Raw genomic sequence first — 24,374 nt, 5'->3', positions numbered from 1 at the left:
TTTGTATTCTAGTCCTCTAGGCCAGCATTCCATTAGTCTTTGTGATTATTTTTTGTACATGTAATGATCGATGTACCTGGACCCTCAAGTCTGTTTCTAGCTTTCCACCATTTAGAAAGTACCCTGTTCTATCCTTTTTAGGTCCAAAGTGGATGACCTCTCATTTTCCTACCTTGAAATCCATTTACCAAAGTTTTTCCCATTCACTTCATTTATATATCTCTTTATAATTATATGCTTCCATCTATACTGCTTACAATGTTTGCCTATCTTTGTGTCATCTGCAAATTTGTATATGTGGCTTTGTATCCCATCATCTAAGTCGTTAATGGTGTTCAAAATCATAAGCGGTTTTGCCAGAGTAAGTAAGGAGGAACTGTTTCCAATCGCAGAAGGGTCAGTAACCAGAGGAAGCACATTTAAGGTAATGGCCAAAAGATACGGAGATGACAATAGGGAAAAATTGTTGTTGCGCTCCTAGTTATGATCTGGATTGCACTGCCTGAAAGGTTGGTCTAAGCAGACTCAGTAACAACTTTCAAAAGGGAATTGGATAAATATCTGAAGGGGAAACTTTTGCAAGGCTATAGGGAAAGAGCAGGGGAGTGGGACTAATTGGATAGTTCTTTCAAAGGGCTGGAAAAGGCACAAATGGCCTCCTGTGCTGTATCATTCTATGATATAAATGCAAGATTTTTTCTTTACACTGCTGTGCAGTAACAAAGTGAAGTTGGTTTTCTTTGAAGTTCAGATTATTGTGGAAAGTATTTTGGAATGAAATAAAATGCTCTAGCTGCTAAATTTGCTGTGTAACCCTTCTTGACAAAAGACCTTATTCATCACGATAGAGTTTTATAAAATGTGTGGTATTTCAAATTTGGGTGTGAAATATTTTTGAAAAAACATAATTTAAAATGTTAGCACAGATTTTTAAAAATATATCGGTACATAAGAACTATATTACAATCTTTTAAGTCATACAGAGTGCTTGTAATTTTCTGACTGGCATTTAATAAAATGAAGTGTCAGTAAACATTCTGAGTAGGGTATTCAACCAAGGTGAGTTTCATAGCTGAGTGTGATCCTGCTCTTACCAGATGTCCACACATGCAAACTTCCCAGTAGGAATCTTGGGTAGCAACCAATGATGGGAGGTTTTTTAAATTTCACTTCACTAACCCAGGTTCTGAGACCAAAATTAGTGCTCCAACTGTTCACTTGGCTGTGTCAACTAACTCTGCATCGACCAGGGATAGATATTGGCCATGTGTGAGTCAATTCCACGTTGGGTAGTGCAACTATTAACTGAGCCTTCAGAGAGAATGGGCAAATATTTGCTTGGCAAATGCAGATTTCAGTGTGTAATTCAGTTCAGTGCTCTGTTCCATAACCAATTCACTTTAAGTAGATCTGAAACTGTTGATGGTGCCCTTATATCTTCTCTCGTCTCAGCGGCAAAGTCAGTTCTGAGCCTGCATCCCCGCCCCCCCCCCAACCCCCGCCCCAAGCCATTGAATGTTTTAATGAAATCTAATTTCTTTAGATGCCAACTGTGCAGCTTTTTGCCAATGGCAATTTTTTTTAAAAGAAAGTTAAAACAATGAGCTTCTGTATTTTGTTTGTCAGTGAAGCCTTCTGGGTCACTCTGGAAATAATAGGAAATGTCCCATGAAGTGCTTTGTAGTGTTGTTAGCTAATAATACTCTTCTCTGTCTTCTATCCCTTCAGGCTGGGTTGTAAGAACCAAAACAAATTTCAGCAGAAACTCACCCGTCTTTTTGCTGGGAAAATGCTATCATTTCAAGTCAGAGGGTAAGTGCAAATACTTACTTTTGATTTTCTTAAATGCTTTACTGTTTTATTTTATAATATGGTGGGGGTTGGGGGTGCGCGGGCTTAAAACTGCTGTGGGTTGCACATTGTTATTACACTTCTGGGACTAGATTTGAGTATGATGGATTGAAATAAAAACAGACAATACAATACACAGCATGTTGATCAGCTTCTAGAAGAGAAAGATGGCATTACAGGCATTGATCACTCTCAGAACTCGGGTCCACCTGAAACATTTGTCTGTCTTTTCTCTTTTTGATGTTGACTGAGTTCCTGAGCATTTTGCGTTTTTGTTCACCTTTATAGCTTCTCTTTTTACCTAAAAGTCAGATCGCTCTTCTGGATATTAAGGTTGTATGTGAAATGAGTTTGGGTGGCAGCAACCCATTTCCTAATGTACACTTACGTGTAGAACAAAATTGGCCAAAGTTGACACCAATTGACTCTAAATTGGTAGTCTCGCCCCGAGAGGCTGAAGAAGTGGAAACAAAATCACAATTGTAGAGTTGACATCAAGGGCTACAGTTAGGGCAGAGTATTAGGAGCTCTATCTTGCATCTAACTCACTTTTTCTTTACCTGCAAATACATGATTCTTTTGTTTATGTTAATCAAGTGAATCAGGCAGTTCAAGTTGGATCATGTTACAGAGATGCTTAAAGTTGTCATGATGCTTGACTCTGATGAAAGCAATATGACTAACTATTCCGATTCTTCGTCCTCTCTGTGGTGAAGGTGGTTCCATTTTGTGCAAAGGTGTTTCAACATGTCAGAGTACCACTACATTTTTCCATGCTATAAAGAGGGCTTATTTAATCCACTTTTGTAAGTTATAGCTGGGTAAGAAACTTCCGCAGCAGAAGAAAATAACGTTCCAATCGACTTTGGAATCACATTTTAAAAAGAGAGAAATTTGCTGGTTTCTTCCTACCTCTAATTGAGCCTAGGAAGATGGAGTAATTAGATGTTGTGATCTTGAAGAGTGAGGCCTCATTAAACAGAGTTGCACTTCAACAGTAAACTAATACATTGGGTGTTAAATGGTACAGTATTTCTGTGGTTGTACAACAGTGTAACATTTGAATTAGCAAGAGCAACACCACAAGAGACCAGGTAGTAAAACATACAACAACTTGTACTTGTAGCACCTTTAATGTAGTAAAACATCCCAAGGTGCTTCACAGGAGCGTTATCAAAAACATTTGATACCGAGCAACATGGGGAGATATTGCGGCTGATGTCCAAAAGCTTGATCAAAGAGGTAGTTAGTTTGAAGGAGCGTCTTAAAGGAGGAAAGAGAGGCAGAGAAGTTTAGGGAAGGAATTCCAGAGCTTGGGGCGTTGGCAGCTGAAGGCATGGCTGCCAACGGTGGAGTGATTAAAATCGGGCATTCTAAAAAGGCCAGAATTGGAGGAGTGCAAAAATCGTGGAGGGTAGTAGGGCTGGAGGAGATTACAGAGCTAGGGAGGGGCAACACCATGGAGAGATTTGAAAACAAGGATGAGAACTTTAAAATCAAGGTGTTGTTTGACTGGGAGCCACTGTAGGTCAGTGGGCACAGAGGTGATGGGTGAATGGCTTGGTGCAAGTTAGATCACGGACAGCTGAGTTTGGATGACCTCAAGTTTATGGAGGATAAAACGTGGGAGGCTGGCCAGAAGGGTGTTGGAATAGTCAAGTCTAGAGGTAACAAAGACATGGATGAGGTTTAAGCAGCAGATGAGCTGAGGCAGGGATGGAGTCAGGCAATGTTACGAAGGTGGAAATAGGCAGTCTTAGTGATGGCCCGGATATGTGGTCCTCTCTAGGTCAAATGTAACACCATGGTTACAAACAGGCTGGTTCAAACTCAGACAATTGACAGGGAGAGGGATGGAGTTGGTGGCAAAGGAATGGAGTTTGTGGCAGGGACCAAAGACAACGGCTTGTATTTATATAATTTATCACATCTCTCAGATACTCTCAATGCACTTAACTATACAGTGTTGCTTTGAATTGCAATTACTATTACAATATAGGCAAAGTAAGATTCTACAATGAACAGATAGATGAATGATTGGTAAATCTGTGTTTTGAGGTTATAAATAAAAACGGCAAAACTCCTTGCTCTTCTTTGAATAGTACCATTGGGTTCTTTAAAATCCACCAGAATAGGTTCAAATTCTCCTTCAAAGGGAAGCACCTCCAACAATATGGTATTCCCTTGGTACTGCACTCGACTGTCAACAAAGTTTATGTGCTTAATAGCGAGAGTAGGGCTTGACTCCACAACCTTTTGATTCAGAGGTGAGAGCATTACCGAATGAGCCAAGTTGACATGAAGTGATTTATATCAAAGCAGGAAGGAGGGGTAATGATCAAGTGGTTTATTTCAAAACTTCCAAATGTTATTCAAGGAAAGAGCAGGACAATTATTGATGCATCTTGGTTTTATGCTTTGTAATTGCAGCCGAGAGACAGCCTAGGAATAGATACTTTGTGTTGAACTGTCAAATTTGACTGTTTCTTCTCCAAAAGAAACGTTATTTAAAAAAATTGCGTACGTTGCTTTGCAAAATTGTTACTTGAGAAAGTATTGCCCACTTGATTTGTATTGTGTCACTTTGAGGATATTGATCCATGGTAATCACTGATTCCAAGTACTGTTTGACTTTGAATCTCTTCTTCAGGAAACAATTATTTTAGCTCAGCTGGATGGAACTATTTGAGGATTATTTGGTCATTTTGTAAAAACATAGATAACCAAGCCCAAGATTGCAGATTTTTAATAGTGCAGTATCTTATTCTTATCACTTGATGTCACTGCAACCAACCTTTAAATAGAAATAAGCTGCATTGTTGTAGTACCTGATTGCAGCCACTGAGTGGCATTGCAGGAAATCGTGTTTTGTGCGGTAGTGCTTCACAGCCTTTACAGCACTACCCAGTGGCTGGTACTCAATATCATGTTATGACATTTGATAACCAGTATAAGAATGAAGCATTATACGCATCAGGAATTTGCAAAAAAAAATGGAGACATTTTGTGGGTGTAAAGGAGTTTAAAGAAATTGTGTGTTTTAGGCGGAAAAAACGGTAGTCTGCTAAACATTGAAAAAATCTAGAGCAATTAGTAAAACAGAAGAATCTCAACCATTGAAGTGAGAGAGACAAAAGCCAGTGATTCAGAAAATCTGAGGGATTTTTGTAGTTTTTAAAATTTGTCTGTGGGAAGGCAAGGCGAGCATTTATTCCCCATCCATAATTGCCCATGGGAAAGTGGTGATGAACCGCTGCAGTCTATGTGGTGCAGGTACACCCACAGTGCTGTTAGGGAGGGAGTTCCAGGATTTTGACCCAGCAGCAATGAAGGAATGACAATATAGTTCCAAGTCAGGATGGTCTGTGGCTTGGAGGGGAACTTGCAGGTGGTGGTGTTCCCATGCATCTGCTGCCCTTGTCCTTCCAGGTGGTAGAGGTCGCAGTTTTAAAGATGCTGTTGAAGAAGCCTTGGAGAGTTGCTGCAGTGCATCATGTAGATGGTATACACTGCAGCCACTGAGTGCTGGTGGTGAAGGGAGTGAATGCTTAAGGTGGTGATTCAGATGCTGATCAAGTGGGCTGCTTTGTCTTGGATGGTGTCAAGCGTCTTGAATGTAGTTGGAGCTACACTCATCCAGGTGTTACGACCAGGTGAGAAAGGTGTCTAGGGATCTTTTACTGTCTTCACCTGGTCTTATTGTAACAGGGCTTTATTTTTAAACACACTGTGTTTTGAGCTCCCCCTTTGGTGAATCCTTGTTCACCACTTTCCAAATATAAGGCAAAGAAATGAGCACAAACAGACTTCTTAGGTTTAAAGAAGAAAAGTGAAATTTATTAAACCTTAAACTTAAACTCTAATACGATTAATGCCTATGGATGTATGATGTGCCCATGCTAGCATGCACACGCGATACACAGACAAATAGGGACAGAAAAAAGCAGAAGAAAAAGAAAATGAAGAGGTTTGAGGCTATATCAGAAAAGTTTCTTGTTTACTGTGCTTCGAGCTCACTGTAGTCCTTTTGCAAGTAGTCTTGCTTTTCATTGGGGCCCAATATTCTTTTTAAACCTTGTTCACTGTAAGAGATTTTTCTCTCTTGGAGTTCATGTGTCTTCAATGGTTTCTGAAACTGGTGAGAGCGAGATGAGAGCAGACAGGAGCAAGGTGTTCTCAGTCCAGGAGTTCAATTGGTTCAAATTCAAAAAGCTCCAACCGTCAGTTCGTCATGTGACCCCAAACCAGTCCGACTACATCTTTTTATGCATTCGGCCATCTTAGCAGTTAATCTGGAATGCCAGCTTTTCCACCTTCAATGGCTGGTAATCAAAAGTCCATTGTGGATTAAATTGGAGCAGGGAATAGGCCCTTTGTCCTTTGAAGTACTGTCTGTTGATGTGCTAATGTCTTCTCCAGCCAAAGCCTCCAATTGTTTTTAAAGCATGTTCTTTCTTCACCAGCAATACTTTAAAATCAATGTTCATGTGATGAAATTAATTTTCCTCATTCTTGGGGCAGTTGGGGTGGGGGGGGTGGGTGTTGCCTGTCACAGGCAAGTGGAGAATATTTCATCACACTCCTGTCATGTGCCTTGTAGTTGGTGGGCAAGTTTTGGGGAGTCAGGAGGGAGTTACTCGCCACAGAATTCCCAGCCTCTGAGCTGCTGTAGCCATATTATTTATATGTTGTCCAGGTCGTGCTGCATGCAGGCATGGTCTGCTTCATTATCTGAGAAGTTTCGAATGGAACTGTGAACACCTGTAATCATCAGGGAACATCCTCACTTCTGACCTTCTGATGGAGGGAAAGTCATTGATGAAGCAGTTGAAGGTAGTTGAGCCTTGGACACTGCCCTGAGGAAATCCTGCATCAATGTCCTGGGACTGAGATGATTGGTCTCCAACAGCCACAACCATCTTTTTTGTGCCAGGTATGACTACAGCCAGTGGAGAGTTTTCCCCCTGCTTCCCATTGACTTCAATTTTGCTAGGGCTCCTTGCTGCCACACTTAGTTGAATATTGCCTTGATTTCAAGGGCAGTCACTCTCACCTCACTTCACCCCTAAAACTCAGCTCTTTTGTCCATGTTTGGACCAAGCCGTTAATGAGATCTGGAACCGTATGGCCTTTGCGGAACTCTAACTGAGCATTGGTGAGCAGGTTTTTGGTGAGTAACTGCTGCTTGATACCACTATTGAAGAATTTCCATCACTTTGCTGATAATTGAGAGGAGACTGATGGGGTGGTAATTGGCTGGATTGGATTTGTCCTGCTGTTTGTAGACAGGAAGTATTTGGGAAATTTTCCACGTTGTTGGGTAGGTTCCAGGAATGGTGCCGGTAGTTTTGGAGAATAAGCCTTTAGCATTATAGCTGGGCTGTTGTCAGGGCCCTTGGCCTTTGCTGTATCCAGTGTGCATAACTGTTTCTTGATAGAATGAATCAAATTGGCTGAAGACTGGCATCTGTGATCGTGGAGGCCTCAGGAGGAGTCCGAGATGGGTCATTGGTCATTCTCGGCACTTCTGGCTGAAGATGGTGACAAATACTACAGGCTTAGTTTTTGCACTCGCGCATGAGAGAACAACATGGAGAAGCAGTATTAATGCACATTGGGAAAAACAACGTGGAGAGGCAGTATTATTCTAAATTGTGCTATTTTAAGGTGGGGTGCAAGTACAGAGGAACCTGTGGGTGCATATTCACAAATCTTAGAACGCAGCAGGGCAAGTTGCCAAGGTGTTTAAGAAAGTGTGTGGGATACTTGGCTTTGTAAATAGGGGCATTGAATTCAAAAACAAGGAAGTCACGTTAAACAGGGTTAATCAGGGATAGTATCACAGCTGCAGAAAGGGAGGTCGTCGAGGAGGGTTTGTCTACTGAGTCATTATGGGTGGAAGTCAGAAACAGGAAAGGAGCAGTCACTTTGTTGGGAGTTTTCTATAGACCCCCCAATAGCAACAGAGACATGGAGGAACAGATTGGGAGGCAGATTTTGGAAAGGTGCAGAAGTAACAGGGTTGTTGTCATGGGTGACTTCAACTTCCCTAATATTGATTGGAACCTCCTTAGTGCAAATAGTTTGGATGGAGCAGTTTTTGTCAGGTGTGTCCAGGAAGGTTTCCTGACTCAATATGTAGCTAGGCCGACTAGAGGGGAGACTATGTTGGACTTGGTGCTTGGCAACGAACCAGCCCAGGTGGCAGATCTCTCGGTGGGAAAGCAGTTCGGTGATAGTGATCACAACTCCCTGACCTTTACTATAGTCATGGAGAGGGACAGGAGCAGACGGGATGGGAAAATATTTAATTGGGGGAGGGGGAATTACAATGCTATTAGGCAGGAACTGGGGAGCATAAATTGGGAACAGATGTTCTCAGGGAAATGCACGACAGAGATGTGGAGGTTGTTTAGGGAGCACTTGCTGCGACTGCTGGATAGGTTTGTCCCGATGAGGCAAGGAAGGGATGGTAGGGCGAAGGAACCTTGGATGACGAGATGTGGAACAGCTAGTCAAGAGGAAGAAGGAAGCTTACTTAAGGTTGAGGAAGCAAGGATCAGACAGGGCTCTAGAGGGTTACAAGGTAGCCAGGAAGGAACTGAAGAATGGACTTAGGAGAGCTAGAAGGGGACATGAAAAAGTCTTGGCGGGTAGGATTAAGGAAAATCCCAAGGCGTTCTACACTTATGTGAGGAACAAGAGGATGGCCAGAGTGAGGGTAGGGCCGATCAGGGATAGTGGAGGGAACTTGTGCCTGGAGTCGGAGGAGGTAGGGGAGGTCCTAAATGAATACTTTGCTTCAATATTCACTAGTGAGAGGGACCTGGTCGTTTGTGAGGACAGCGTGGAATAGGCTGATATGCTCGAACAGGTTGAGATTAAGAGGGAGGATGTGCTGGAAATTTTGAATGATATGAGGACAGATAAGTCCCTGGGGCCAGATGGGATATACCCAAGGATATTACGGGAAGCGAGGGAAGAGATTGCTGCGCCTTTAACGATGATTTTTGCGTCTTCACTGTCCACTGGAGTAGTACCGGATGATTGGAGGGTGGCAAATGTTGTTCCCTTGTTCAAGAAAGGGAATAGGGATAACCCTAGGAATTATAGACCAGTCAGTCTTACGTCGGTAGTGGGCAAATTATTGGAGAGGATTCTGAGAGACAGGATTTATGATTATTTGGAAAAGCGTGGTTTGATTAGAGACAGTCAGCATGGCTTTGTGAGGGGCAGGTCATGCCTCACAAGCCTTATTGATTTCTTTGAAGATGTGACAAAACACATTGATGAAGGAAGAGCAGTGGATGTGGTGTATTTGGATTTTAGCAAGGCATTTGATAAGGTTCCCCATGGTAGGCTCATTCAGAAAGTAAGGAGGCATGGGATTCAGGGAAAGTTGGCTGTCTGGATACAAAATTGGCTGGCCCATAGAAGTCAGAGGGTGGTAGTAGATGGAACGTATTCAGCATAGAGCTCGGTGACCAGTGGTGTTCCACAAGGATCTGTTCTGGGACCTCTGCTCTTTGTGATTTTTATAAATGACTTGGATGAGGAAGTGGAAGGCTGGGTTAGCAAGTTTGCCGATGACACGAAGGTTGCTGGAGTTGTGGATAGTGTGGAAGGCTGTTGTCGGTTGCAACGGGACATTGACAGGATGCAGAGCTGGGCTGAGAAGTGGCAGATGGAGTTCAACCTGGAAAAGTGTGAAGTGATTCATTTTGGAAGGTCGAATTTGAATGCAGAATACAGGCTTAAAGACAGGATTCTTGGTAGTGTGGAGGAACAGAGGGATCTTGGGGTCCATGTCCATAGATCGTTCAAAGTTGCCACCCAAGTTGATGGGGTTGTTAAGAAGGCTTATGGTGTGTTGGCTTTCATTAACAGGGGGATTGAGTTTAAGAGCCACGAGGTTATGCTGCAGCTCTATAAGGCCCTGGTTTGACCACACTTGGAATATTGTGTTCAGTTCTGGTCGCCTCATTATAGGAAGGATGTGGAATCTTTAGAGAGGGTGCAGAGGAGATTTACCAGGATGCTGCCTGGACTGGCGGGCATGTCCTACGAAGAAAGATTGAGGGAGCTAGGGCTTTTCTCATTGGAGCGAAGAAGGATGAGAGGTGACTTGATAGAGGGGTACAAGATGATGAGAGGCATAGATAGAGTGGATAGTCAGAGACTTTTTCCCAGGGTGGAAAGGGCTATCACCAGGGGGCATAATTTTGTGATTGGAGGAAGGTTTCGGGGAGATGTCAGAGGTAGGTTCTTTAAACAGAGAGTGGTGGGTGCGTGGAATGCGCTGCCAGCGGTGGTAGTAGAAGCAGATACATTAGGGGCATTTAAGCGACTCTTGGATAGGTACATGGATGATAGTAGAATGAAGGGTAGGTAGTTAGTTTGATCTTAGAGTAGGTTAAAGGTTCGGCACAACATCGTGGGCCGAAGGGCCTGTACTGTGCTGTACTGTTCTATGTTCTATGTTAAACCTTTACAAATCTCTGGTTAGGCCACCTTCAGCCGGATTCTTGTGTATAATTCTGGGCATCACACATTAGGAAGGATGTCAAGGCCCTGGAGAGGGTACAAAATGATTCCAGGGATGAGGGTCTTCAGTTATCTAGAGAGATTGGAGAAGCTAGGATTGTTCGCCTTAGAATAGAGAGGTTGAGGGGTGGGCGACCTAAGGGAAGTATTCAAAATTTTGAGGGATTTTGATAGAACAAGTAGGGAGAAACTGTTTCCTTTGGCAAGTGGGTTTGTAAAAGAAATAGTGGGGAAATTAGAAATTTCTTAACACAGAAGGTTGATAAGGTCTGATACACACTGCTTGAAAGGATGGTGGAGTATCCCATTCCAGAGGAGGCAAGTGTCTATGAAAAGAAGTATTTCCAATAGCTAATTTGATTCCATTTTCACAACTTTTACAGTGGCACCCTAGTGATGCCCTGTTTCTCCAGATCCACTTGAACAGAACCTAATCCCTTCATTAGTTCAAAAACTACAATCATGCTTTTTCAGCATAAAAAGTCCCAGTTCTCCAAGCCTGTCCTGATAAATAAATGCCCTTGAACTAGAAATCAAGTGGCGCTCTCTCAACATTTTCCAGAGTCTGTATCTCCGATCATGTGAGGAGACCCAAATTGAATACACTGTTTTAGATGTGGCCTTTTACAAGCTCGTAATTGTACTCCTAGTTTCATTTTTAACTGTCCTAGCTATACATGAAAGGTGCTTTTGCAACAGCTTTGCAATACCAAGTCACGCTCTTATATTTGCCATGAATGAGGATATCCAGGACCTCCTCATTTTCGGCATCATTGAATCTGCAACTCTGCTTGGTGTGTGTATGTCTTGAATTGCCCCTGCCCACATGCAGTATGTTGTAATCCAGAAAGCCAGTGATGAAGGATGGAACTGGAGCCAATATTTACACCCTTTTATAAGCATTTATTTATAGAGTTACACATTAGAACCAAGCACCTCCTAACCCAACAACCACAGTTTCAGTCTGCGTCTATTTATAGGGGCACAAGTGAACCTCCAGTTAATGCCCACCACCTGCCTACAATTAAACATAATTAATGCAGCATGCTGCACTTGTCTGTATTGAAAGAAATATGTGAAAAGGGCCCGTTTTCCCAATGAGCCTAAATCTGCCTGCGGGTTATTTTTTCATCTTGGGTATTAACTGTAACGCATATCTTTATGTCTTCCACTTTCAGTAGCAGGCAGGAATTGTACACAGGGTATCACAAGATTTAGTACAATATGAAGTTGATCAGGAAATTCACAGTTTAGTTTCACAGAACTAGTGTTGAGAACAATTTTTAATATGAACTGATAATATTTGTAATATGTTGACTACCAATAATTCATATTAAGGAATTAATTTCTCACACATTTGACTTTGTAAAGAAGAGAAACTTGCATTAAATATAATTCCTCAGTATACCTCCAATCCAGATGAGGAGTTGTGAAAAAGGAGTCAGATTAATGTCTCCACATAGAATTTAACATTATGTTGTTCCTGTTTGCACTAAAATAATTCCTGCTTCCAGTTTATCCCTTGTGATGTTACTGATTTATTTTTTGATGAAGAGCAGAATAAAGAAAGCCCCTACATTAACTCAGAATTAATTTCTTCCTTCCCCTCATCCCTATGAGATAATGAGTGCTGCTTGTTGAAGGTGCCAGCTTTCAGATGAGATGTTAAGTTGAAGACCCATCTGCCAAAACAAATGAACTTGTCATTGGGATAGGAGGTAATATACTGGCATGGATTAAAGATTGGTTAACAGGCAGAAAACAGAGAGTAGGAATAAACGGGTCATTCTCACATTGGCAGGCTGTGACCAGTGGGATACCACAAGGATCAGTGCTTGGGCCCCAGCTGATCACAATATATATCAAAGGTTTGGATGTGGGGACCAAATGCAATATTTCCAATTTTGCGAATGACACAAAATTAGGTGGGAGTGTGTGTTGTGAGGAAGATGCAAAGCGGCTTCAAGAGGTTTTAGACAGACTTAGTGAGAGCTCAAGAATGTGCCAAATTGAATATAATGTGGAAAAATGTGAGGTTATCCACTTTGGTAGGAGCAACAGATATGCAGAGTATTTCTTAAATGGTAACAGATTATAAAGTGTAGATGTACAAAGGGACCTGGGTGTCCTCGTCAATAAGTCACTGAAAGCTAGCATGCAAGTGCAGCAAGCAATTAAGAAGGCTAATGGTATGTTAGCCTTTATCGCAAGAGGATTTGAGTACAGGAGTAGCGACGTCTTGCTTCAGTTGTATAGAACCTTGGTTAGACCGCACCTGGAGGACTGTGTGCAGTTTTTGTCCCCTTACCATAGGAAGGATATTATTGCCATAGAGGGAGTGCAACAAAGGTTCACTGGACTTGTTCCCGGGATGGCGGGACTGTCCTATGAAGAGAGATTGGGGAAACTGGGCCAGTATTCTCTAGAGTTTCGAAGAATGAGAGGTGATCTCATTGAAACCTACAAAATACTTAAAGGGATAGACAGGGTAGATGCAGGTAAGATGTTTCCCCTGGTTGGGGAGTGTAGAACCAGGAGACACAATTTCAAAATAAGGGGAAGCCACTTAGGACTGAGATGAGGAGACATTCCTTTACTCAGACGGTTGTGAATCTTTGGAATTCTGTACCCCAGAGGGCTGTGGCAGCTCAGTCATTGAGTATATTTAAAGCAGAAATTGACAGATTTCTAAATACCAATGACATAAAGGGATGTGAGGATAGTGTGGGAAAAAGGCATTGAAGTGGATGATCAACCATGATCATATTGAATAGTGGAGCAGGTTCAATGGGCTGAATGGCCTACTCCTGTTCCTATGCCATTTGTGGGACCTTGCTGAGCAGAAATTAGCTGCCGCGTTCCCCTAATGTACAGCAGTGACTACTTCATCAAAAGTAATTTTTGGCCACAAAGCACTTTTCGATGTCCTGAGCACGCATTAGTTGCTGAATAAATACAAGTTCTTTCTTTCTGTTGTTAGTGTGTTTTAATAGTTCACTGTATTACAGGGAAAGGAAAGTCACAAGGAATACATTATTGTTTTAAAGTGTGCCCCCAATGTTTGCCTATTAAAAATATATAATTGTATTTTTTTAAGTCCAATTTCTGCCTAAAAGGGAAAAACTGCTTGCCTACGAGTTGCTTCAGTGGTGCTAGTGATAGACACCAGTTATCTGTTCTTAAAGTAGGTCTATTAATTGCAATGCGGAGGCTACAGCAATAGACTTATCCAGAGCACCACCCCCCCCCACCCCCGCCATCCCTCAACCACTTGACAACAGGAGAGCATTATTCATAAAATTAACAGCAGAATCCAGCAGATAAGGTTTTTTCTTAGAGTTGCGTGGGTGCTGATAGATTCCTAAGTAAATCTGAATATGTGGCCTCTGACTGAAGAATGTAGCTTCTGCAGGTTGCTGCATGTCAGTGGAGTCACTGGAGCAGCTTGGGCATTGTACTACAGAGAGATGGCCATTTGTGAAACCATACCTCAGAATTAAGGGGATAGTAGCGCAGTGGTCTGGACTAATGTCATAAAAACCAATCTGGTTCACTAATGTCCTTCAGGGAGGGAAAACTGCCATCCTTGTCCAGTCTAACCTATATGTGACTCCAGATCCACAGCAATGTGGTTGACTCTTAACTGATCTCTGAAATGGCCTAGCAAGCTACTCAGTTGTATTCAAGAAGGCGGCTCATCACCACCTTCTCAATGGAAATTAGGGATGGGCAATAAATGCTGGCCTTACCAGTGATGTCCATGTCCTGTGAATGAATAAAAAAAAGAATCAAACCAGGAGATGTACGGGGTAGGAACTTGAGAGAAAATTTGATGGGAAGAGGCAGGGAAGTGGTGTGCCATGGTTATCTCAGACATAGGTTTTGTTATTTGTAATACACTACATCTACATTCAAAGATTTTCTTTTCATGTTTTGCTGACCAAGTACTTTTCAGGAATGAGAAAATGCACTTCAGTACATCAACCTCACTCTTTTCACAGGGTTCTGATGAAAGGTCACATTAACTCTGCTTCTCTCTCCACAGATGCTGCCTGACCTGCTGAGTACTTCCAGCACTTTGTTTTATTTCAGATTTCCAGCATCTGCAGTATTTTGCTATTTTACTGTTTTTTTTATGATTTGCTGTTTGCATTTTCCAGGAATGGATAAGAGTGCATCAGGCTGCACAGTTGCAGCTATGAGCACTGAAATGGTTTTGTCTAACGTGAATCAATTCCGTGAGGACTTCATCAGTAGGATTTGGCTAACATACCGCCGTGAGTTCCCACAGTTAAAAGGGTGCACGCTTACAACAGACTGCGGCTGGGGCTGCACACTGAGGACTGGTCAAATGTTGTTAGCCCAAAGCCTTCTGCTTCATTTTCTTGGTCGAGGTGAGTTTGTTTTTTTATGATGCAATCCCTGTAGTAGATTTTACAGTGCTAGTTTAGTAATGTGTTAAAATGCTCAGAGGTTAGATTCAGTGAAACCTATATGTCAGAAAGAGACCTGGCTTGATCACTGTTCTGTGCTGTGTTAGCTGATCTGAGTTGGAGTGGTGATGAGGGTACAACATTTGGCCATTGAAAGGAAGAATGAATTGCAAATCACTATCTGGTGACCCTCTACTGGAAGTACATGTATATAGTACACCAGGTAAAATCAGATTGAGGTTCTGCTATGAAGAATGGCCAATTGGGTGATGCACCAGAAGGCACCAGGCATTTCTGGAACCATGCCCTAGGAAGATTCAAAGCTTTCAGAACAGGAAAATTAAGAGAAAGGAACAGGGAGGGAAAATTCAATGGAAAAGGCAGGGAAGTAGGGTTCTATTTATGTATTTTACAATAAATGGCCTTAATCCATTTGATTGCAGTGAAAGTTATTGTAAGTGAATATGCATAACCTTTAATATTTTATCCTCCATAGCTCTTCACTGCCCCCATTATATTCCTTGGATGAGAGATCAGCTAGATGACTTGGTCCAATATCTCACCCAATGCTAATCCCACTCTTGTGCTTAGCTGGAATCATTGAATAGCAGTGAGGACTGGGGAACCCAGGCTGACTTTTCCCTACCTAACCCAGGGACACTGAGACTCATTGAGATGGCCCTAATGCAGCCCTGGATAAGATTAACTAACTCAGGACATGGTGACCGTGGGGCACTTGTGTTCTGTCTCATTGTGACATCAGTGAAGTGTTTGTCTGTTGTGCCATTGGGAGAATCTATGTGAATATTTTTTTCAAAGTCTAATTGATGAGTGATATTCCCTTACAGATTGGATCTGGCCAGATGCGCTTCACATGGTTACCTTAGAATCTGAGCTCTTTAAAACTAAGCCATCAACCATGTCTGATAGTGATGCAGGTTTTACCTTCCTGCCACCTTTAGAAAGACCACAACAGGATATGAGTGAACAGTTGGACTCATCAAGTAATGAGAGACAAACTCTAAAGTTAAATCCTGTCAGTACAACAAGCAAGGATGAGACGTTGCATAGGAAAATAATCTCCTGGTTAGCAGACAACCCAGCAGCTACATTTGGAATGCACAAATTGATAGACCTGGGAGAAAACTCTGGCAAGCGAGCTGGGGATTGGTATGGGCCATCAGTTGTTGCCCACATTTTAAGGTGAGTGGACATTACAGGCTTTTTATTGACAAACCTGGTGCAGGACACTACCAAGGCTTAAAGATGTAGACAAGCAGAATCAAGAAGTAAGAAGGGAAGAACTGATGGTAGTAGGGGATTCCAGAGATTTTGTGTGCCAGAAATTCAAGTAGCAGATTGTAATGTATCTTGATTATCATACAGTCAGGTTTTAGAGAGGAAGAATGGAGTCTGAAATGGCACATTTACAGTTTAGAAGCAATGAGAAAAAATGTTTAGAGGAACTTTTGTAACAATAAAACAGAGAGGGATAAGGAAGGTTGGAGGCTAAAGAAGGACTAAAATTGGAACAACCTTTCCTTTTTCAATATATTGGGTAAGTTTTCTCTCCTGCTTTGTCCAGCTAGCTAGACAACTGCAGCCAAGAGAGCTGGCATATACTATGCTGGACGATGCCAAGCTGTGTTTCTTCCATCTGCCATATCTTCCTGCAGTGACTGAATGGGCTTAAATCTGTACTTGTTTGTGTTCTGTGGCGCTGTGCCCATTTCAATTTATTATTGCTTTTTTATTCCCTTGAACTTTTCTGTAATGTAGAAACTGAGAAAATTGCAGGATTCATTGTAAAAGTTTTGTTTCAGTTTGTTCTTGGGATGTGGGTGATGCTGGCAAGGCTACATTTATTGCCCAAGCTAGTAGCCCTGAGGAGGTGGTGGTAGACCTTCTTCTTGAAGCATCGCGGTCCTTGTGCTCCTACAGTGTGAAATTACACATGAAGGAACAGTGATTAAATATGTTTGAAGCAGGATGATGTGCGACTCAGATTGGAGCTTGGAGATAATGATATTCACCTAATATTGCATCTTTCATGCTTTTTGGTAGAGGTCACTCACAGGGGAGGGAGCTACTGTCAAGGTAATCTTGGTGAGTTGCTTCAGTGAATCCTTTAAATAATACATGCTGCAGCCACAATGCAACAGTGGTGGAGCAGTTGAGTCCATCGTCAGGAGTGCTGATCAAGATCAAGCAGATTATTCTGATCAAGATAATATTGAGTTTCTTGAGTATTGTTGTGGCTGCAGCGATCCAGGAGAATGGTGAGTATTCCATCATGCTCCTGACTCAAACGTTGTAGATGCCACAGAGGCTTGAGAGTCCAAGACCTGAGATACTCATCACAGATTACTAATCATAAGAACATAAGAAACAGGAGCAGGAGTAGGCCATTCAGCCCCTCAAGCCTACTGCCCCATTCAGTAAGATCATGGCTTATCTGAACGCAGCCACAACTCCACTTTCCTGCCTGCCTCCCCATAACCCTTGACTCCCTGCTCTGCTCTTGTAAACACATTGTTGATACGGCTGGCTCAGTTGGATTTCAGGTCACCCCTGTGATGATGATGATGATGGAAGACTCAGACATGGTGGTGCCTTTGATGGTCTGGAGAGATGATTGGGCTTTCTCTTGTTTGAGATGATCATTATGTGACATGAATGTGCCACTTCTCAGCTTCAGTCTGGATGTTGTCCAAGAGCTGTTATCAGCTGGCAAGGGCTGTTTCATTATCACAGGAGTTGTAAATGGAGCTGAGCACTGTGGAATTGTCAATGAATAACCATGCTTCTGGCTTTACAATGGTGGGAAAGTCATTGATGAAGCAGTTGGGGATGGGCCAAGATTGCTGCTTTGAGGAATTCCTGCAGTGATATTCTGGAGCTATGATGATTGTCCTCCAACAACCAGGTATGATACAAGTTGCCAGACGGTTTTTCCTTTGATACCTGTTGACTTCATTTTTACTCAGGCTTGGTTGAATACAGCTTTGATCTTGAGGGCAGGTACTCACATCTCTGGCATTCAGTTCTTGCATCTTTGGCTTGATCAAACCTTTGATGCATTCTGAAATAAGTGGCTTAGCCTGAACCTGAAGTGAGCATTGGTGAGCAGGTTATTGGTGATTACTGTTGCTTAATGATGCTACTGGCTCCTTCCATCACTTTGGTTGGGAGAAGTCTGATAATCAATCAGGTTAGATTTATCTTGGGTTTTTTTGTTGATTAGATGCCAGTGTCCTAGCTGTACTGGAACAGCTTGGCTGGGGTGAGGGGATGCCTAGTTCTGGTGTGCAGGTCTTCAGCACTACAACAAGGATGTTGTCAGAGCCCACAGCCTTTACTATGAAAATGGGCCATAGTAATTGTGCCTAATTGACAAAATGAGTGACTGATGGTCTTGCTTGGTAATAAAACTCTTTTGCAATTCAGAATCTTTTTCTTTCCCTTGCACATTGTCTACTCACACTCCAACAGAGCCTGTTTTTCTCTCCCCACCTGACAGAGTCCTTATCAATCTTATTGCCTCCTCCCCTCCACCCCAATAAGATTTGTTTCAAACTTTCTTTCCATCCTCTACTTGAATGGGCTTGATCTCTCTTTTATTTATCTTTCTTTATCTCTTACCTCTCTCCCTGTACCACTGAGCTGGGGCATTCTCTTCCTCCTCCTCGAACAAGTTCATGGGTATCACAAAGATTGAAAAGGACTTTTTGGTCCATGGGACCAGCTCCAGAGTTCAAAACAGAACTCAGAGTTGCTAAGTTAGAAACATAGAAAAATAGCAGCAGCAATAGGCCATTCGGCCCTTTGAACCTGCTCCACCATTCAATACGATCATAGCTGAGCATCCAAACTCAGTAACCTGTTCCCGCTTTCTCCCTGTATCCCTTGACTCCATTAGCCCTAAGAACTATATCTAACTCCTTCTTGAATATATTTAATGATTTGGCCTCAACTGCTTTCCGTGGTAGAGAATTCCACAGGTTCACCACTCGCTGGGTGAAGAAATCTCTCATCTCAGTCCTAAATGGCTTACCCCCTTATCCTTAGACTGTGACCCATGGTCCTGGACTCCCCCACCATCGGAAACATCCTTCCTGCATCTAGTCTGTCCAGTGCTGTTAGAACTTTGTAGGTTTCTATGAGATCCCCTCTCATTCTTCTAAAATCTAGCGAATGAATACAAGCCTAATCGACCCAATCTCTCTTCATATGTCAGTCCTGCTATCCCAGAAATCAGTCTGGTGAACCTTTGCTGCATTCCTTCCATAGCAAGAACATCCTTCCTCAGATAAGGAGACCAAACCTGCACACAATACTTCAGATGTGGTCTCACCAAGGCCTTGTATAATTGCAGCAAGATATCCTTGCTCCTGTACTCGGATCCTCTCGCTATGAAGGCCAACATACCATTTGCCTTCTTAACTGCCTGCTACACCTGCATGCTTACTTTCAGCAACTGGTGCACAAGGACACCCAGGCTTCGCTGCACCTCCCCCTTTCCCAATCTATCGCCGTTCAGACAATAATTAGCCTTTCTGTTTTTGCCACCAAAATGGATAACCTCACATTTATCCACATTATACTGCATCTGCCATGTATTTGCCCACTCACTCAACCTGCCCAAATCACACTGGAGCTTCTCTGCATTCTCCTCACAGCTCACACTCCCACCCAGCTTTGTGTCGTCCACAAACTTGGATATATTACATTTAATCCCCTCATCTATATCATTAATATATATTGTGAATAGCTGGGGCCATAGCACTGATCCCTGCAGTACCCCACTAGTCACTGCCTGCCACTCGGAAAAAGACCCATTTATTTCTACTCTTTGTTTCCTGTCTGCCGGCCAGTTCTCTATCCATGTCAGTACCTTACCCCCAATCCCAGTGTTGTCCCAACACTGAGCACTGGGACAACCCTCATTATACTCTCCTTCCTAATACCCAACAAAACTCCTCTAATGTGATCTAAATGCACTATGCAAGTGTGATCTAAACACTTACAGGATGTAAACTTGTTATCCTGTGTGATTATAAAGGCCCTGCACAGTTTGAGCCCCACAGTGCTACTGTCTGACATTTTCAATGCTTTGGATAGATCTGGATTAGTCTTAGGCTCTGGCCCACACTGAATTGAATAGAGACACTCTAGCAAGTAGGTATTTTCTTTCTGTCGGTGACATCACTGGCAGGAACTGGAGGGATGATTTGTCTCCATTGGGGCAAGATTGATGATTTTTAAAAGAAGTAGCTGTTACGAATAGGTGGGGGGTGGTGTGGGTGACTGCCACTTTTCACCTCTCAACTGACCGCAGATAGTTTTTTTTTTAAATATTGTTTTAGTCCCTGAGTGTTTTAAGGGTCAAATAAATAGACAAACGATAAGTTTTCTTATAGGTTAAAAAAGATAAATATTTATTTTACACAACCAAAAACTGTTTGTGACCTCACCCACTCATGCATTCTCACACACACACACATGCACACACGAAAGATAGAGAGAGTACAGTGGTAGCATGCAGTTAGAGTCCAAGTAAGAGAGTTTGTTGTTTTAAGAAAACCTTTCGAAGCTTTTTGGGAGGAAATCTTTCAACGGTGCAGGCCTGAAAGTTCTTTGTTTTGAAAAGGATGAAGTGTTTCAGGTTCCTTATGGTTAAGCCTTAATCCAAAGTCGATGGCGGAAATCCTGGTTCAATTTCGCAGGTGGGGGAGTTCCAAAGTCACCTTGTAATTTCTCTGCTGCAGTCATAAAAAGGGTGTTGTCACCCTTTAGCTTAGCTGAAACTGTCTCACAGCTGTTCTGGCTGAAAAAGACCTTCTCTTGCTGTTCTGTTGTTCTGCTGCTCTCTTTCCAGAGAGATACCTTTTAAGGTAGAAACTTGTCAGGTTGGGGTGTCGGTCAGGTGACTAAGGGCTCTCTTCCCTGCGTTGATTCATACAATGTTCCAGGATGGGAATCATTGTTCCATGATAGCATCTGAATGTGGTCCATTCTGATGAATAGGCGCTACTTCAGACCTATTATTTTAGTCTTGGCTGCAGAGTCAGTGTGTCTACAACAGACTTTGTTAGCTCCATTCCTGTAGGAGTTGTTTGCATGGAATGGACTGTTTTACGTTTCAATGTATTTTCCCCAAAGCCAATTCAGATGTGGATAATGGGTTTCGTCTTCAACAGAGAGATCAAACAGACAGTACAGGTGGGGTCACCTGACCTCTACTCCATTTTGTCTATGGCACAAATTTGTCCATTTTCTTGTGGTTCAGTTCAACAGTTAATTATTATTTCATAATTCCTCTAGTTCATTTCATATTTCCTCCCTGTTCCCTTCATTGGCATGACATAAAACCTTTTGAATTTTTTTGAACATCGACACAAGAGAGCATGGAAAGTAAATCCACTACACTTTCCTTCCATTTTAATGTCCATTGTAGACATAAAAATTGAAAAAGTTCTTCTGTGGGAACTGCTTGATAATTAAGTCAGTGGGGACACTGAGTGGTGCCACCTATTATCATACTTTGATCTGCTTAGGCTTTAAAACCAATCTAAACCTGATGGAATATAAAGATCCTGTGAGAAATTAGGGTGGTCTCATTACAGATCCCAATTCAGTATTTAAATTGGTATGCACACTCAGGCCATAAAGATGAGGAAAAGAGGGAAGAAGTACATTGGTCGAGTAGGGGATAAGCTTGTTTGACATTGTGGCTGAGGCACATTTTTGGGGCAGAGCACAGAGCTTTTTATTCTGCATCTGATGATGCTATAACTAGAAGTGCTTGATGCTGGAATAGGGTTCCTGAAGTGGGCATTTCATTTTCCAGCACTGATACTTTGAGTACAAAAAAATGTACTTTAAATAAAAAAGTTGCTCAAAATGGTGCTGACTTGCTGCACAATATTGATAAGTTGTACTCTGACCTTGAATCTTTTCTTCACAGTAAAAATTCATCTGTTTGAGTTATTTTTAAATAAAATCAGTCCAATTCAATTAGAATTGATTCCAAAGTGACTGTCTAAACCTATTTAAATCCATTGCTTAGGAGAGCGGTGGAAGATGCAGTGGAGCCCGAGCTGCAAGGAATAACAGTTTACGTTGCTCAGGACTGTACGGGTGAGTGACACGGTATGGTAATGAGAAAAACTGACTGGGCATCTTGCCCAGTTCTGCCAGTCATCTGAAATTGATGATGCCAGGCAGCGTTTAACATTATTGAACATAACTCATGTCTGATGTGTTAAGTCAATGCTTCTGTATTCTACATGAGGCTAATTTTAATCCTTTTTTTAATGCTTTCAGTTCAAAATGAAGAGGGTCGTGGCTGCATAGTTACACCTGTATAAACAATGTCATTGTTTTAGTAAACTACAACACCCATTTTCACTTAATATAAAAATAGGAAATGCTTGAACTATACAGCAAGTCAATCAGCATTTGAAATAGAAAGAAAAGGACAGGTTAACATTTTAGATGGAACCATGGGACTGGAGAGCTTCTTTATAATTGATTGAAAAATGGGAGAGTAAGAAGTCTAGGGTACACATGTAGTAATGCATTTTACAAAGAGTTTGGTATAATTGTAGATTTATAAATTCATGTACAGTATTTACACCTCAGGAAAATAGTGCAAAGGGCTGTATACTTACAAATGTCAACTCAGTCCGGCATGTAAAAGGCATATGAAAGGCAACAGCCCTGATTTTAACCTAACCCACCCGACAAAAACAGCTTGGGTTTGGATCAGATTCCCAACTTACACCGAGCCCGATTTTTCAATGGAGTGTGAAGTCAGGTGGGGTGTAAATTGGGTGTCCGACCTAAAATTTCTTGCTGGTTAGAGTAAAGTAGGTGCTAAAAAGTGAGTGTATTCTGTTTTTATTTCAGATTTCCATCATTTATGATCTTTTATTTCTATTTTTAACTGGCTGTTTAATTGTAATTGGCTGAGGCTTTTCATAAACATTAAAAAATGCATTTTTATTCATGAAAGTGTGTTTATTGCTTCTTAGTATTGTGTAGAGTGATTAGGGGTGGACTGTATTATGTCACTATATATATTGTATGAAGCTATTTAATATTTTTGAATTAAACATTGCTAATCCTGTAATATATTTGAATGGTAGTGTTAGCATCTGTGATGTTCTTTCATGTTATAAATTGTCTAATATACTACAAACGGTGTTAATTCACTGTCCATTAGTTCTTGAATCCAGGCTAAAATTCAAATAAAAGTCTATCCCTATTAGCTATAAAACGTCCAATATGAAAGGAGTTTGGTGAAGTCGCAGCCTGGGCCTATAGTACAAAACTAGCTTTGACTTGGCACTGACACTGAAATTGGCAACCTCACTCAGAGGCTACAAGATGGATGGTGTGGGAAATGGTAAAATGTCTCACAAATTCAGTGGGTGCTGCTCTTCTGAAGAAGGGTTGAAGTGCCTAGGGGTAGAAGCTTTCTTTGAACTTAATTGTGTAGAATATACTGCTTGTATTTGTATTCTGCCAATTATTTTTAAAAAGATAATATAATGTGTACATTCACAGAAATCTGATATTACCATTTTTAGTTGTGTCTGAAGCTGGGTCTGAAGTCAGTGACTAGGTGAAATGTTTTTATTAATAAGAAATCCAGGTGAAAGGCTGAGAGCCATGGTGAGTAATGTCATCAAGGTTGAAAAGGGTACAGAGGCTATGAAGTAAATGCAGGCACTAAGCTTGGGTTTCTAAAGCCTGAAGTATGTCATACTGAAGGAGATGGCACAGTTTCAAGGTCCTGGGAGAGACTAAATTGAAATAGGAGATAGTGCCATGAGTTTTGGATTCAATACACTGCAGATGCAGGGAAAAGGAAGCACATGTAGAAAAGCACATTTGGAGTTTTGGAAGAACAGAACTATTATTAAAGTGTTACTCCCTATCTTTCTCAGTTTATATTGCTGATGTAATAGAAAAATATTTGCAAGGTGTTGGATCTGGATCACCAACGTCATCAGACAGGAGAGCTGTTCTTATTCTAATACCAGTGAGACTTGGAGGGGAGAAGGTCAACCCTGAGTACAAAGAGATTGTAAAGGTAATGTTGATGGAACTTCTTACTTTAGGATCTAAGTCACTCTATGATGTTTTGTAAACCTTTACTCATCTTAGTTTCAAATTCTTTCACTTTACACAGGTCATGTTAGATTACCGATGGTGAGGATTTACAAGGGCAAATTCACTTAAAATGCTTTTTGTATTGCTTGATTTTGGTCTGAGCTGGAGTGGCGGTTGGGATGCTGCAATAAGCCTCAGTATCCTTGGACAAGGAGGGGCAGAAAAGTCAGCTAACTTCCTGTTGCTGATTATTCTCCAGTAATTTCTGCAATTAGTCTATGTCTGCATACATTCAATGAAGACAAGATTCACCTTGGTTATAGGGCTCTTCACTGTACATAGCCTATTGAAAGTGTCATACCTCTCATTTTAGTAAGGTACTGGAGAATGGTTGGTACTTTGGAACTGAAACAAGAATACATCAAC

The 24,374-nt window shown here is 41.7% G+C and overlaps 1 protein-coding gene across 3 annotated transcripts in view; it reads left to right on the top strand.

Moving 5' to 3' along the window:
- atg4c (autophagy related 4C, cysteine peptidase) overlaps window positions 1-24,374 on the top strand; it is a 60,551-nt gene that overhangs the window by 22,012 nt on the left and 14,165 nt on the right. For all 3 annotated transcript variants that reach the window (XM_068037332.1, XM_068037330.1, XM_068037331.1), the window contains 5 exons: window positions 1,729-1,812; window positions 14,556-14,789; window positions 15,677-16,031; window positions 21,898-21,968; window positions 23,783-23,928. In XM_068037332.1, coding sequence (XP_067893433.1) covers window positions 1,729-1,812; window positions 14,556-14,789; window positions 15,677-16,031; window positions 21,898-21,968; window positions 23,783-23,928 — 890 coding nt within the window. The remainder of the gene's footprint in view (window positions 1-1,728; window positions 1,813-14,555; window positions 14,790-15,676; window positions 16,032-21,897; window positions 21,969-23,782; window positions 23,929-24,374) is intronic.

The sequence above is a fragment of the Heterodontus francisci genome, chromosome 8 (assembly GCF_036365525.1).
Source record: "Heterodontus francisci isolate sHetFra1 chromosome 8, sHetFra1.hap1, whole genome shotgun sequence".
Classification (NCBI taxonomy): Eukaryota; Metazoa; Chordata; class Chondrichthyes; order Heterodontiformes; family Heterodontidae; genus Heterodontus; species Heterodontus francisci.
The sequence above is the reverse complement of the archived record's forward strand: the minus strand, read 5'-3'. Positions and strand labels throughout refer to the sequence as shown.